General features: G+C 39.6%; 1 protein-coding gene and 1 non-coding gene across 2 annotated transcripts in view; both read left to right on the top strand.

Moving 5' to 3' along the window:
• HOXD4 (homeobox D4) overlaps positions 1-12,149 on the top strand; it is a 31,701-nt gene that overhangs the window by 7,217 nt on the left and 12,335 nt on the right. The window contains exons 2-3 of the mRNA XM_012544838.3: positions 6,253-10,939; positions 11,515-11,824. Coding sequence (XP_012400292.1) covers positions 10,528-10,939; positions 11,515-11,819 — 717 coding nt within the window. The 5' untranslated portion in view covers positions 6,253-10,527 and the 3' untranslated portion in view covers positions 11,820-11,824. The remainder of the gene's footprint in view (positions 1-6,252; positions 10,940-11,514; positions 11,825-12,149) is intronic.
• Positions 9,189-9,338, top strand: MIR10B (microRNA mir-10b). Its single transcript, NR_105706.1, has one exon. It is a non-coding gene; the product is annotated as a microRNA mir-10b (primary transcript).

Here is a 12,149-nt window from a genome sequence, read left to right as displayed (position 1 = left end):
AGAGAGGTGGAGGGCTAGAGGTGCAGAATGAGATACACATTTTCAGATAGGAATATTGTCAGTTTGTTTTGCTTGAAAGAGATGGTGAGACAATAGGAAATGGGAAATATTAAAGAAAAAAGGATATTTTTACTGGGAGTATTTTTTTTTAAAGAAAACATTTTTTAAAAAACAAGAGTAAATTTTTTCCATTTCTGTGTCTCCTTATGCCCCATCCCCAAGTAGAATTTTTCAGAAGGAATCACCATTCACTATGATAAGTTTCCATTTTAATTCTTTCTTACTTCTACCTTTCCCTTTGAGATTACATTTCCTTCCTGCTCAGCAAGCAGGTTCTGGTATCTCTGTCTTTTAGGGCCTAATGAAAGGAAAAAGCAACAGATCCCACCCCTCCATTCCTCCTTTTTAGCTTCAGATTCTCTCAACCTATTGTCCATATCCTAGGGACCCACAGAGCTTGTGGAGTACTGAAGAATTGAAGTCTTCTATGGTTGTAGAAGTCTGACATCAGTGGGATGTAAATGATACCAGCTCTTTCACCAGTCTGAAAGGCCTGAAAGTCTCTGAAAATTGAAGCAAACCATGTGCCCCCCCCCAAAAGAGTTAAGATAAGAAAGAGCTAGAAAGGAACCTTAAAGATTATTTAGTCTAAAACACTGATGACACATTGTACACATTTTGGGTTAATGCTTTAACTACTCATATTAAAAATCCCAGCTCTACAATGAATTTGTATTTAGCTACTTTTTATAAATTTGTATTTATTCTCTTAGTAGTTACTCTGTATATTCATATATATGTACTTGTTGTTTCTCCCTTTAGATTGTGGGTTTCTTGCAATAAGGAATTGCTTTTTTTTTTTTTTATTTGAACCCCCAACAGTTAGCACATTAATAAACTTTTGATGTTAGTTTGATTGAAAAAATCCTAATCCAGGCTTCTCTTCTGTGGTAGTTCTTGGGTTTTAAGGTGAGAAGGAGGAGTTATTTAAGGCCTTAGACCCTGGAGGGCATACACTCACCATCAACCAAGCATTTGACCCCAAGTCTACCTTGTCAATGTGTCTTCTCTTTCTTTCCTCCAAGACAGAATCTGGATTGAGATAAGCTCTCTGACGTAGTGCTAAAAACTGTTGGACAAGTGTTCTCTTTTCAAATTCTTCAAATCTGAAAAGCAAAGTTCCCAGTGGAGCTTAGGAATGAAGAGTAAAGAGTAAAAGGATGAGCAAAGATGATTTAGGAGAGAAAGCAACGACATTTGAAGTGACCTTCTATCTCTCCTCTCTAGAATCTCCTTTTAATTCAGAAGCAGGTGCCAGTGGAATACAGGAAGAGATCATATTGAATCCCAAGTTTCAGGCACTATAATTTTTATTTCCACTATCTTTCTTCACAGTGCTCTCCTCCCATCCCTATTCCACATGGTCCTCTCTCTTCAGAGGTAAATTTGTTTCATGGAAGTCATCAACTCTGGCCTTTTCTTTTGTTTCTTCATAAAGTTATTTTCCCTCGAATTTTTCCAGGTATTTTCTGCTGAGAATCGAATTCCTTTTAGATTCTAAATTTGTCTTGCAATAAAAATTAGTATGTCCATTTTCCGACACTCATTTCTTCCATTTCTGTATGGCAAACTGGATTTTTCTGGTAAAGTCAGGGGACTCTCCTTAACTGTAGTTCTATTTTAACTGAAGAAGCATTTGCCAGTTTATTGTCTTTGCCATCTAATACTCTCTTCATGGTGCCATCCTCCTAAAATGCCTCATCTCACAGTACACATTCATTTTCTCTTGGTGTCTTTCTTCTTAAAAGATACAATGTTATTACTTTTCTTCACAATTAAAAAAAAGATACAATGTTTTAGAATTCTAGATAGCTGAATTCAAACTCCATATCATTAGTAGAACTACTTTTCCCCTCTCAGGGAAATATGAATTCCTCAGGAACATTCTCAAAATTTGCCAGAAATCTGGAGTAGAATTTCTTTCAGTCCTGGGATTTATAACGTTTTTTGGATCAGGCAACTTTTCTACCACCATATAATCCATAATTCAAGTAAAATCCATGACTTGTCATTATCTTTTTTTTTTCAAAATATAGATCACATATTCCAATAAAGGTGTTTTTAACTATGAAAATCATATGTATATCTGTTTCCCTTTTTCAGAGTCTCCTTAGGAGGAGCTCAACATCACTTCTGATGACTCTCCTTTATACATAACTTCAAAGTCCTTGAGTTCTTAGTTTGTGGGGTCAAAAGGACTAGGGAGTAAGTAAGGTTCTGATTAGACTAAATTTAGAATATGCTGATTCCTTGGCCCTAGCACACATCATTCCTGACTCAACTCCCCCTTCTATGTTTATGCAATCTGTTAGCTCTTCTTTGTTGGGGAAGGGGGTGGTGTATTCAAGATATTGAGTTTAGGAAAAGGCACAAATCTTGGAAGTTGGAACATAAAGATCACAGAGTCCAGTGCCCTTACTTCTATGAATGAAAAAATTGAAACCTAGGGAGGTGAGGCAATGTATTCAATACCATACAACTGGTAAATAGTAGAGGTGAGATTTGAATGAGGTTCCTTTGGATCCAAATCCTCCATTTTTTCCCTATACAGTAGTACTGACAGCAAGCATGAATTTTCTGCACCAGGCCAACCTACTGAAGAGTACAGCTCATTATTGTTGGATTGTTTGTTTTGAATGAAACCAGAAGTGATAGTTCTCTTATCTAATGAAAATTCTCAGATCCAAGCCTCATTTCAAAAGGAAAATTACTATTTCCTAGTAGATTTTTCATTCAGTTTCTTCTCCTTAATATGCTCTTTTCTACCCAGTACTAGGGGTGATTAGGTGATTCTTTGGAAATCTTTCAGTACATATGATGCTTTCTGACTCTGTTCTATACCATTTCACACAGAGAGTTGCAAGTTTTCCTTTTCTCATCTATACTTTCTATTATGATAGAGAGAATAGTGCTGCCTTTGTTTTCTCCCTTTTCACTAGTCATGTATATATAATGTTAGACATGGTTTTTTTTTGTCATTCTGTCCACACATATTGAAGGCCCTAATAAAATTCTACACTATCAGTTCTTTAATTCTATGGGTGTTTTTTTTTAAACTTTTTATAATTGCAGTTACAAGCTACACCTTTGGGGAATGAGCATCTTTCTTTGGTTAGTTGGAATCTTTACATTTGATTTTTCCCCCAAATCCTGACTTCCACTAAACTTTAAATATGGTGCATCAACTTAATAATAATGGGGTCTAAAGTTACATAATCTAATACTAGGAGATATAGGAACCGATTTTACAGGATGATCCAATTTCTGAATCTTTTGACTCTGGTTTATAAAAAGGAGTGGGCCTAGAAGGAGAATGTTAAAACAACTATGAGAACAAGGAAATGAAGAGGATAATGTTAGTGATTTTTCAGGCCAACAAGTCCCATGATTTCTATTTAATGGAAGTCAGATCAGGAAAGGGTTTTAAATTGCATGTAAAATGGGAGGAAATTTTAGATACAAAGATATCTTTTACAAAGAAATGTCTTTTTCCAGAGCAGCTTTCATCAGTTTGATAGGAATTGCTGATGGAAGTAGTTACTTTGCTTTAGAATTATGTGTGTGTGTGCACATATAAATGTGTACACAAAACATCTATCATTTATATAGAGATTGATTTAAAAATGGATGCTTCAACTCATTTATATTTATATGGGCTAAATGAAACCCCAGGTTTCCACAGAGTTCATAGAAACACAAACTTGCTCCTATTTTGAGGTAGGATGGAGGAGGAGAAAGGGAATTTTCTCTTTTTTCTTTCTAATTCCTTCTAGTGATCTGAGTTTATTTTCCAAACAGCAGAGAATTCAATATTCTCCTTTGGATGAGCTATCAGATCAAAAATACATCTTGAGTCTCCGAGGAGAATAGAGATTTCCTCCTTACTGAGTCACTCAGTAGTTCCCCGAGCAAAGCTATGCCCTTTGGGCAGAGATCTCTTCTCCTCTAAGATCCTTGTGCCTAGTTTTTGTTCCCAATCTGTTCTAAGCCCAGTGATCTCAGGGGCAAGTGAGCTGGGACATTCGACTTCCTGTGCTTAGAATCCTTGAAATTCTCATTTGCCTCCTCACACCCTGTTGCCTTCACACCAAGACTGTTTTATTGTTTTATAGCCACCCTTAGAGGTTCAGTTCTCAGAGATTCCTTGGGGCTATTTAGCCACTTCTCACTTTACCAACCCAGAACCTTTCTGGTTTAAGCAGTTTGGTCTCTTATTCAGGTTTACTCTTACTCAGCAAATCATAAAAATCCCCATACTAGTGACGACCTTCTCCTCTTACTACATCCATCCTGAAGTATTATTGTTCAGTAAATGTGTTCATTCAAACCGATTCTCTCCCCACCTCCTCTTTCCCTAATCCCCACCTCTCTCTCTATCCTCAAACCAAACGCTGAATAACTTCCAGGGAAGAAGCTAAGGAAGCATGCGGTGTATCTTATCTATCTTTATTTCCTTTAAAACTATAGAGCTAGAACATATTTAAATAAAGGAGTTGATGGTACTCACAGCGAACGCAGCGAAAGAACCGTAAGAAATGCCCACAGTCCTTTTCCCAAATTGAAAATTTGGAGCACTATCTCTCAACTTAAACAACCTTCTCTGAAAAGATGCTGTTTGAAAAGACCCGGGTATTGATATGAATATGGCCTCCCATGCATCCTGAATATTTGGAACTATTTAAATTTGATAGAACAGTTGCAGTGAACCTTTATTTAGTGAATAAAAGTTTAAAGCAGAAGGTTATTTATGGTTCCGCAGAGATAGGTCCTGAGTGGCTATTTAGAAGCACGTGATTCCAATAAACTTTGTTTTATGGCTTGAGAGTTGACAAGCCAAAATATAATTCCCACCATAAATTAGTTTAAGAGCATACAAGTGCAGATGCTTTGGTTCCTGGAAGCAGTAATAGGGAAAGTGTTAGCAAGGAGCACTCGGCTTGATCCTGAACGAGATATTTCTGCTCTCAGGTTCCCCTATCCACTGGGAAAGAACAGTAAGTCCGTGATTACCTATGATACAACTAAAGACTTTGTAGAATTTCTCTGATGTTTGTTAATCCTGCGGGAGGAGGGGAGGAGTTGGGAAGAAACACAAATCAAGTTGATTCAAAATCAGTCTAACTCGGAATGAGCGAATAGAGAAGAAATTAGTCTTTTCTGTCTTTCTCCACATACTTATACAAAGATAGCATGTCAATAGCCCTTCATTAGGATTAACTAGGAGGAAAGAGTTTACTGTCTCTTTTCTTAGTAGTACGGTACATCTAATTGAGATAGGAAAGTGGTTATAATATGCTGGGAGGGAAAAGAAATGGGGTAAAAACAAGTTGAGGTGTATGTGGAACTCTTGAGATTTCTTGGTGCTTAGGAGATAAAAACTATTGTGTGGAATACAATTTTAAAACGGCTTGGCATTTTATATGGAGACAATTGCTCTGGGTCTTATGAATTCTCAAGCAAACAATGCTGTCAACTGATATGGTATTATGATAAAAGTATAGATATATCAATTTACAGCAATGCAACTTTCTTTTACACCTAGTGATTGCACTTCCACCTTGAATTGGCTTCTCATTTTCCTTTGACTTGATATTTATCATTGAATTCAACTAGGATTGGGCATTCGATCCCAGATCATACACAGTTCCTGCCTGAAAATGGAGAAGCAAAGGGTCTCCAAGCATTGAAAGAAATCGCAAAGTAAATTTTAAAGTAACTTGAATGCATTGATAAGAAAACAAAACAGCTTCTAGACTCAGATTAGGGTGGAAGGGATAGATTATAGGATCTACCTTCTCAGGAATAGACGAACGCCCACCGATGGATCCAACTGAAACACAGAAGGCAAAACACAAAGGCCCTATGGCTTCCTACTACTACAGTGGGGAAATCTTGTTCCAAGTAGTTTGAGCCAGTGCAGGAAAATCAGAGAGGGATTCAGGGGCCCAAGAGGATTCAGACTGTTTTACCAAGTGTATCCCAAATGGGACTGCAGGTTCTGATTTGGAAGGAAACTTTCAGGTGCTCTATATTTCGGAAAGCCTAAGGGTGGGAGACATACTTTTATTTGGGCAGGACACCTAATAGGCCTTTGTTATTTTGCTCTACAGTCTTGAAAAAGTACCTTGCTTTTTTTTTTTTTTTTTTTTTTTTAATGGAATTTAACAGTAACCCACGTTTTTATTGCAACAGGTTCGAAACAATGGAAAGACGTCTACTGTAAGTACCCTTTTATTTCTACCTCCTCACCAAAGTTTGAATTGCTAGAAAATGTGAACTGTTAAATGCTTTTGGAAGAGTAATACATCCGGGAGGAGGAATGAAGCTTGCCTCTCCTGCACTGGGGTAAATAGGGTAACTTGAATCGTGGAGCATGAGCTGCTTTGAACCTGTTGTTACTGGACTCTTTAGCAATCACCTATGACATGGAAACTTGCAACTGAGTTTTCTTCCAAGCACTTACTATCCAGCACAGGTGGTAGGTGGCATCTTAAACTCCTTTATAAGTGCTTGAAACTAATTAACAGTGTTACCCTGTTAACATGCTAGAGTGATGCAGCGCCTCCCTGTGCGAACACTGTAATCACAGAATTAAATCATAAGACTTTCACAACAACCGGACCACTCCTCCTTTAACCCTACGCCCAACTGCCTTTCTTTTCCTTTAAAAGAGTCCCTATTACTCTTTCGTCGGGCTCTTCTGGTTTAGAAACACATCTGCAGAGGAAGGAATATATTAATGGGCTTTTCATAAATATGGCTTATAGACATTTTGGGATGCTAGGGGGCGGGGTGGCTGTTATTATCAGGTATGTTGTTAGACTGCCCATCCAGTTTCCATAAAGCAACTGAAGATACTCCCAATGCTTTAAGAAAAATGAATGGACCAAATAGAATGTAAGGAAAGAATGGGGGCAACCACTGTTAGGGTTTAGGTGCTGTAATTTTGGTCGCCCCGGAGTTGGCTATTCCACACGAGATCACCAGAATTTCTGAGGCCTCCAGTTAGGTCTTCTTTAGAAAATCTTCATTTAGATTAGGTTTAAGGATTTTGTTTCTATTTTTAAGGAAAAGGAAAGAGAATGCAGTCTTGATAACCTAAGATTTCATTATAAAATTCCTGCTAATTTTTGTCTAAGAGGAAAATGAAGTTTGCAAAAGATAAGTTCTTCTCAGATACCCATCTTTCTAATTAAACAGTTTCTATCCTTGACGATATAGAACAAAGAAATTATATGTATATATATGTACACACACATATATTACATATCAACGTAAATGTATAATATACAAACGTTTTCACAACCCACAGAAAGGCAGATTTCCTGATAATCGAGTTGTTTTCAAGCATCACGCCAAGCTTATCCTTTCGCTGCAGATTCTGCTCCCTGATTTTTCCCGTTTTACAAGATGTCCTTGATGAAATTAAATGACTCTCTTTGCTCTGTGGTTTAACATTCTCTTTCATAGGTAACCTTTTCCTTGCTTTCCTCCATGCTGAACTGCAGATTATGCTCTTGGCAGATGAGGCTTGGGCTTCCCTTATGTTTCTGAATCACTTTCCCCCTTTTTCCAAATCTACATTTAGCATACCGATTATGAATACTAGCACAAAAAGCCTGTTAGATCAAAAGCATTTGTGTGGGCAGTTGAACAGGAGGTGACTATTTAACGCTTTTGTTCATCAATAACTCTCTGGCTTTGACCTGTCTGAGCAAGTCGTGCAGTAAGGTGAAATGCAGGTCACAGCGTCTCACAAATATGAAAATGTACCGGATTTCTCCTATTGCCTAGCCCATTGGGTCCATCTCTCTCGGTTTTTCTGGATGAGATCAAGAATCCTCGTTGCCCAGTAAAGGAGTCAAATGTAGACAATCTATTTAATTTTGGAGATTGGGGAAGAGGGGGCTGCCTAAGAGAAATCAGACTGGCTCAGTGAAGTGGGGGAGAGCCTTCTTCAGAAACATTAAGCAGAAGAGAAGGATCATCAGCATTAAATCCCTAAAACTGCAAAACAAAGAGATTCTAAGGTCATATACTTAGTTGACAAAGACAAAAAAATACAGGGAGGTGAGAGTAGGTGGAGGACAGTTTTCATCCAAGCAGGAACAGGCGCAATAGTCTAAGTAACTGCTTCTCGCACCTAACCCTTACTCCCTTTTCCCATCCAAGGGCAGTGTTTTATATATTTCAAAGATTTAAAAAAGAAAAAGAGAAAGAAAAATCTCGTGCTTATAACCCTGTATAGAAAAAAATTCAACAAGGATGGGCCATCTTTCTTGTTCTGAAATCCATCCTCCTGAATGTCCTTTTTCCCTACTTGAAAACCCGACCGGAGCTGAGGGATTGATCCCGGGACAACACTGAGAAGTTGGGGCAGGCGCAATTCATGAACTTTTGTACTCTTGTGTGCTGCTGTCGACAAAGCAAAAATAATGAAACTTTGTGATATGTTTGTAAATGATTTCGAATGACCCCTAGCCCTGCCCTTCACCATAAACGCTATCCCACTAAACCTAAGGACATTTGCCTGAGCAAAGCATTCGACCCTAGGTTTACTGCCTGAAGTTGGACAGGATAAAAGAAAGGCACTCTAATGACGAGAAGGTAACGGAACCAATTTTGTTTTGTTTTGTTTTTCTGAAAACTAACTTTAGCTTCCAAGCCAATTTTTCTTCAGCTAGGGGGAAGGGGCTGGTGGACGCGCTTCTCGGTTTCCTCTTATCTCTCCAAATAGTGTCTGCTTTCTTTCTGAAAATGTTACTTAGGGAGATTATTCGGATGGCCACGAGTAGGGGAAAATCTGTCAATTCCAGAATGGATCATCATTATTAATATTATTATTATTATTCTTTCTTCATTTTTTCCTTAGAAGAGCTCCATGAAGGTTTTAAATCCCACTCAGGTTTTCCTCAGGCAGAGAAGGAAGGGTATTTGAATTAGTCGCTGTAAATTGTCCTTAAGTCTTAAAGAGTATTTCAGCAAACTGTAGACTACCTGAATGTCAGTTTCAGACTAATTTCAATGAAGGATGGCAGGCTTTGGTCAGTATAGAATAGTTTTGATTTAGAAAGTAAGATGAATCAGAAAAAAAAATGCAGTGATCCTGGCAGATTACATGGTAGATGATAACAGAATGTTATTACGTTGTCTATATATACCCTGTAGAACCGAATTTGTGTGGTATTTACATAGTCACAGATTCGATTCTAGGGGAATATATGGTCGATGCAAAAACTTCACATTTCTGCAAATGGTTAAAATTATAAATGTCTGGGGATCCGAAATGAAATGCATGCTACTTTATTGGAGATTTTATCCAAGTCATACTAGCTCCGTCTTATTTACTGATACCTTAGGACATGGAGAATATGGATTAATGTTGGTGAATTATAGATCAGCTTAAAAAATCTGGTCATTGTAAAACTGAGTCACATGGTAGGTCTGGACGATCTGAAAACTAGTTTGATAAATGAATAATTCTAAAAAAGGGCACTTAAAAAAGAATTGAGAGGGTAGATGTGAAGAATTTTCCTGGCTACTTTTTTTTTTTAAGCTCCTGGATTATCTGCAAAGTAGCACGGGAGGTATCAGCTTGGATTCACTTCTCAAGGCAGGCGGATGGGCATGCGGGAAGTTTATATGATTAAATTTGGGATGCTTTCCTGGGATGGTGTTACGCAGTCTTCAATGTAACTGCTTGTAACTTCAATCGTAAAGAAGTGGGGAGGGGCGGGATGGGGGAGATAATTCGCAGCACAAACGAGAGTTGTCCTGCTTTCTGTGTGAATTTCTGTATGGGGACCTGCTAAGTGCATTCGGAGTTACTGATTGCCTAATTTTATTCAACCGAACTAGATTCTGGTAACTTTTGGGTGACCCCGGAGAGACAAAGCCAAGACACATCTATTGTACATCATATTCCCCTTCTGTTTGATGGCTTTTCTTTGGGCGTGGAGTCTTTCTTCCAGTTCTCCCTCTGCACGTTTTCCCCAATGTCTTGATGTCACCCCCATTCCCAGACTCAATCCCTTTAGCATACAGTTATATATTCTGACTGGTTGTTTTATTTACCACTGTAACGCGAAGGGCCGGGGAATGATTTCTGGGGGATTAGTGGAAAGGGCATGGAAGGTTAGAAAAGTCAGTTTCAAACAAAAGCTCGGATTACCTGAGGGGCAAAGGAGATGAGGGTTGGAGTGATGAATCGTCCTACCATATTAACATCTGGCTGGGAAGACCAAATGCATAGAGTGGAGTCACTTGATTACACGTATATTATTTAGTTAAATTTGTGAAAATTATGAGATGCTCACAAATCCGGTGATAAACTTCCTCCTTCGCTATTGGCTGGGGCGGTCACATGGCCCCCTAACTTTATTCAGTTGACAGCAAGTAGGAGGGCCCTATGGAAGGAGAAAAAAAGACAACACGAGAAAAATTAGTATTTTCTACCTTCAGAAATTAATGGCCATGAGTTCGTATATGGTGAACTCTAAGTATGTGGACCCCAAATTTCCTCCTTGTGAGGAATATTTGCAGAATAGCTACCTAGCTGAGCAGAGCTCAGACTATTATAGTGGCTCTCAGGGTTCGGATTTCCAGCATCAGGGAGTCTACCCACGGTCAAACTACAGCGAGCAACCCTTCAGCTGTAGCAATGCCCAAGGCTCTACGGTGCCTCCGCGGGGTCATGGACAGGAGCCATCGGGCCCGGCGAGCCACTACCCGGGCCAAGGGGAGCATTGTCCCCCGCCTCCAATTCCCAGTTCCCGGGCCTGCAGCCAGCCGGCCAGCCTCAAGCAACCTCCCAACGGGACGGCCCTCAAACAACCCGCTGTGGTGTACCCCTGGATGAAGAAAGTGCATGTAAATTCCGGTAAGGTTCCTCTTCTGACTGCAGTCGCTCTGTCACCTCCCACCCCAGTTTTACCATCCCTAAGGTTGTTACCCCCAAGTGCTTCCCTAGATCCAGCTAGGAGTTGTGGACTATGTCCGAATATGTGTGTATGTGTGTTTGTGTGTATGTGTGTGCATGAGCGTGTGTTAAATGGATGCCGCAATTACTCTCCCCATAAATTTTTATAGCTGAGGAAATAGGCCGTTGGCCATGTGGTTTCTTGGCTGTATCTGGGGGTGGGGAGGTGGGGTGGGTGGGGTGTGTTCCATTTTTAAAAGGAAAATATATAAGAAAGGAAGGGGAGGAGTGTAATTTACAAATTTTAGAGATTCCAACATTCATAATTATTGTTTTTTTGTTGTTGGGGTTTGGGTTTGTTTATTTGTTTTTTGGTGGGGATTTAATGACCCCAAGCTTGTGTGTGCACGCGCCCGTCTATGCGCGCGCCCGAGGATTGTTTAAAAATCATAATGGAGTGTAAGCTCAGATTGAACTGCACTAAACTTGTTTTTATGTAGCTTACATTTACGTGTATTTCTTTTGTTCCCCTTCAGTGAACCCTAATTACACCGGAGGGGAGCCCAAGCGATCCAGAACAGCCTACACAAGGCAGCAAGTCCTAGAACTGGAAAAGGAATTCCATTTTAACAGGTATCTGACGAGGCGTCGTCGGATCGAAATAGCCCACACTCTCTGTCTCTCTGAACGCCAGATCAAGATCTGGTTTCAGAACCGTAGGATGAAATGGAAAAAAGACCACAAACTGCCCAATACGAAGGGCAGGTCTTCCTCGGCTGCCTCGAACCAGCATTTACAGCCCGTGTCCAAGGACCATCACACTGACTTGACGACTTTATAGAGGAGGTGAAATCTCCCCCCCCCCCTTCCAATCTTTCCCATCCCTCCCCCCAGTTTCATCCCTTGCTTCTGAACTGTGCTGTGTGTAGAACTGACATGATCCAAACACAACCTGCATGGAGCAAGCAAAGCCTCCCCAGGCTGTCAGCTTGCTTTAAGGTGCTGTGCTGTACAAAGCGGACTCGCTGAGGGTACTTCAGACTTTCTTGGCATTCTTCATACTAGCACAACCCCCAAACTCTCCAGGCAGGAAGTGGAAAGTTTAGGGGAAAATTATATAGAGATATATAATTATATATGTGTGTATGTATGTATATATAATTATATATCG

This window comes from Sarcophilus harrisii, chromosome 3 (genome assembly GCF_902635505.1).
Source record: "Sarcophilus harrisii chromosome 3, mSarHar1.11, whole genome shotgun sequence".
Classification (NCBI taxonomy): domain Eukaryota; kingdom Metazoa; phylum Chordata; class Mammalia; order Dasyuromorphia; family Dasyuridae; genus Sarcophilus; species Sarcophilus harrisii.
This window is presented reverse-complemented; position numbering and strand designations above follow the sequence as displayed.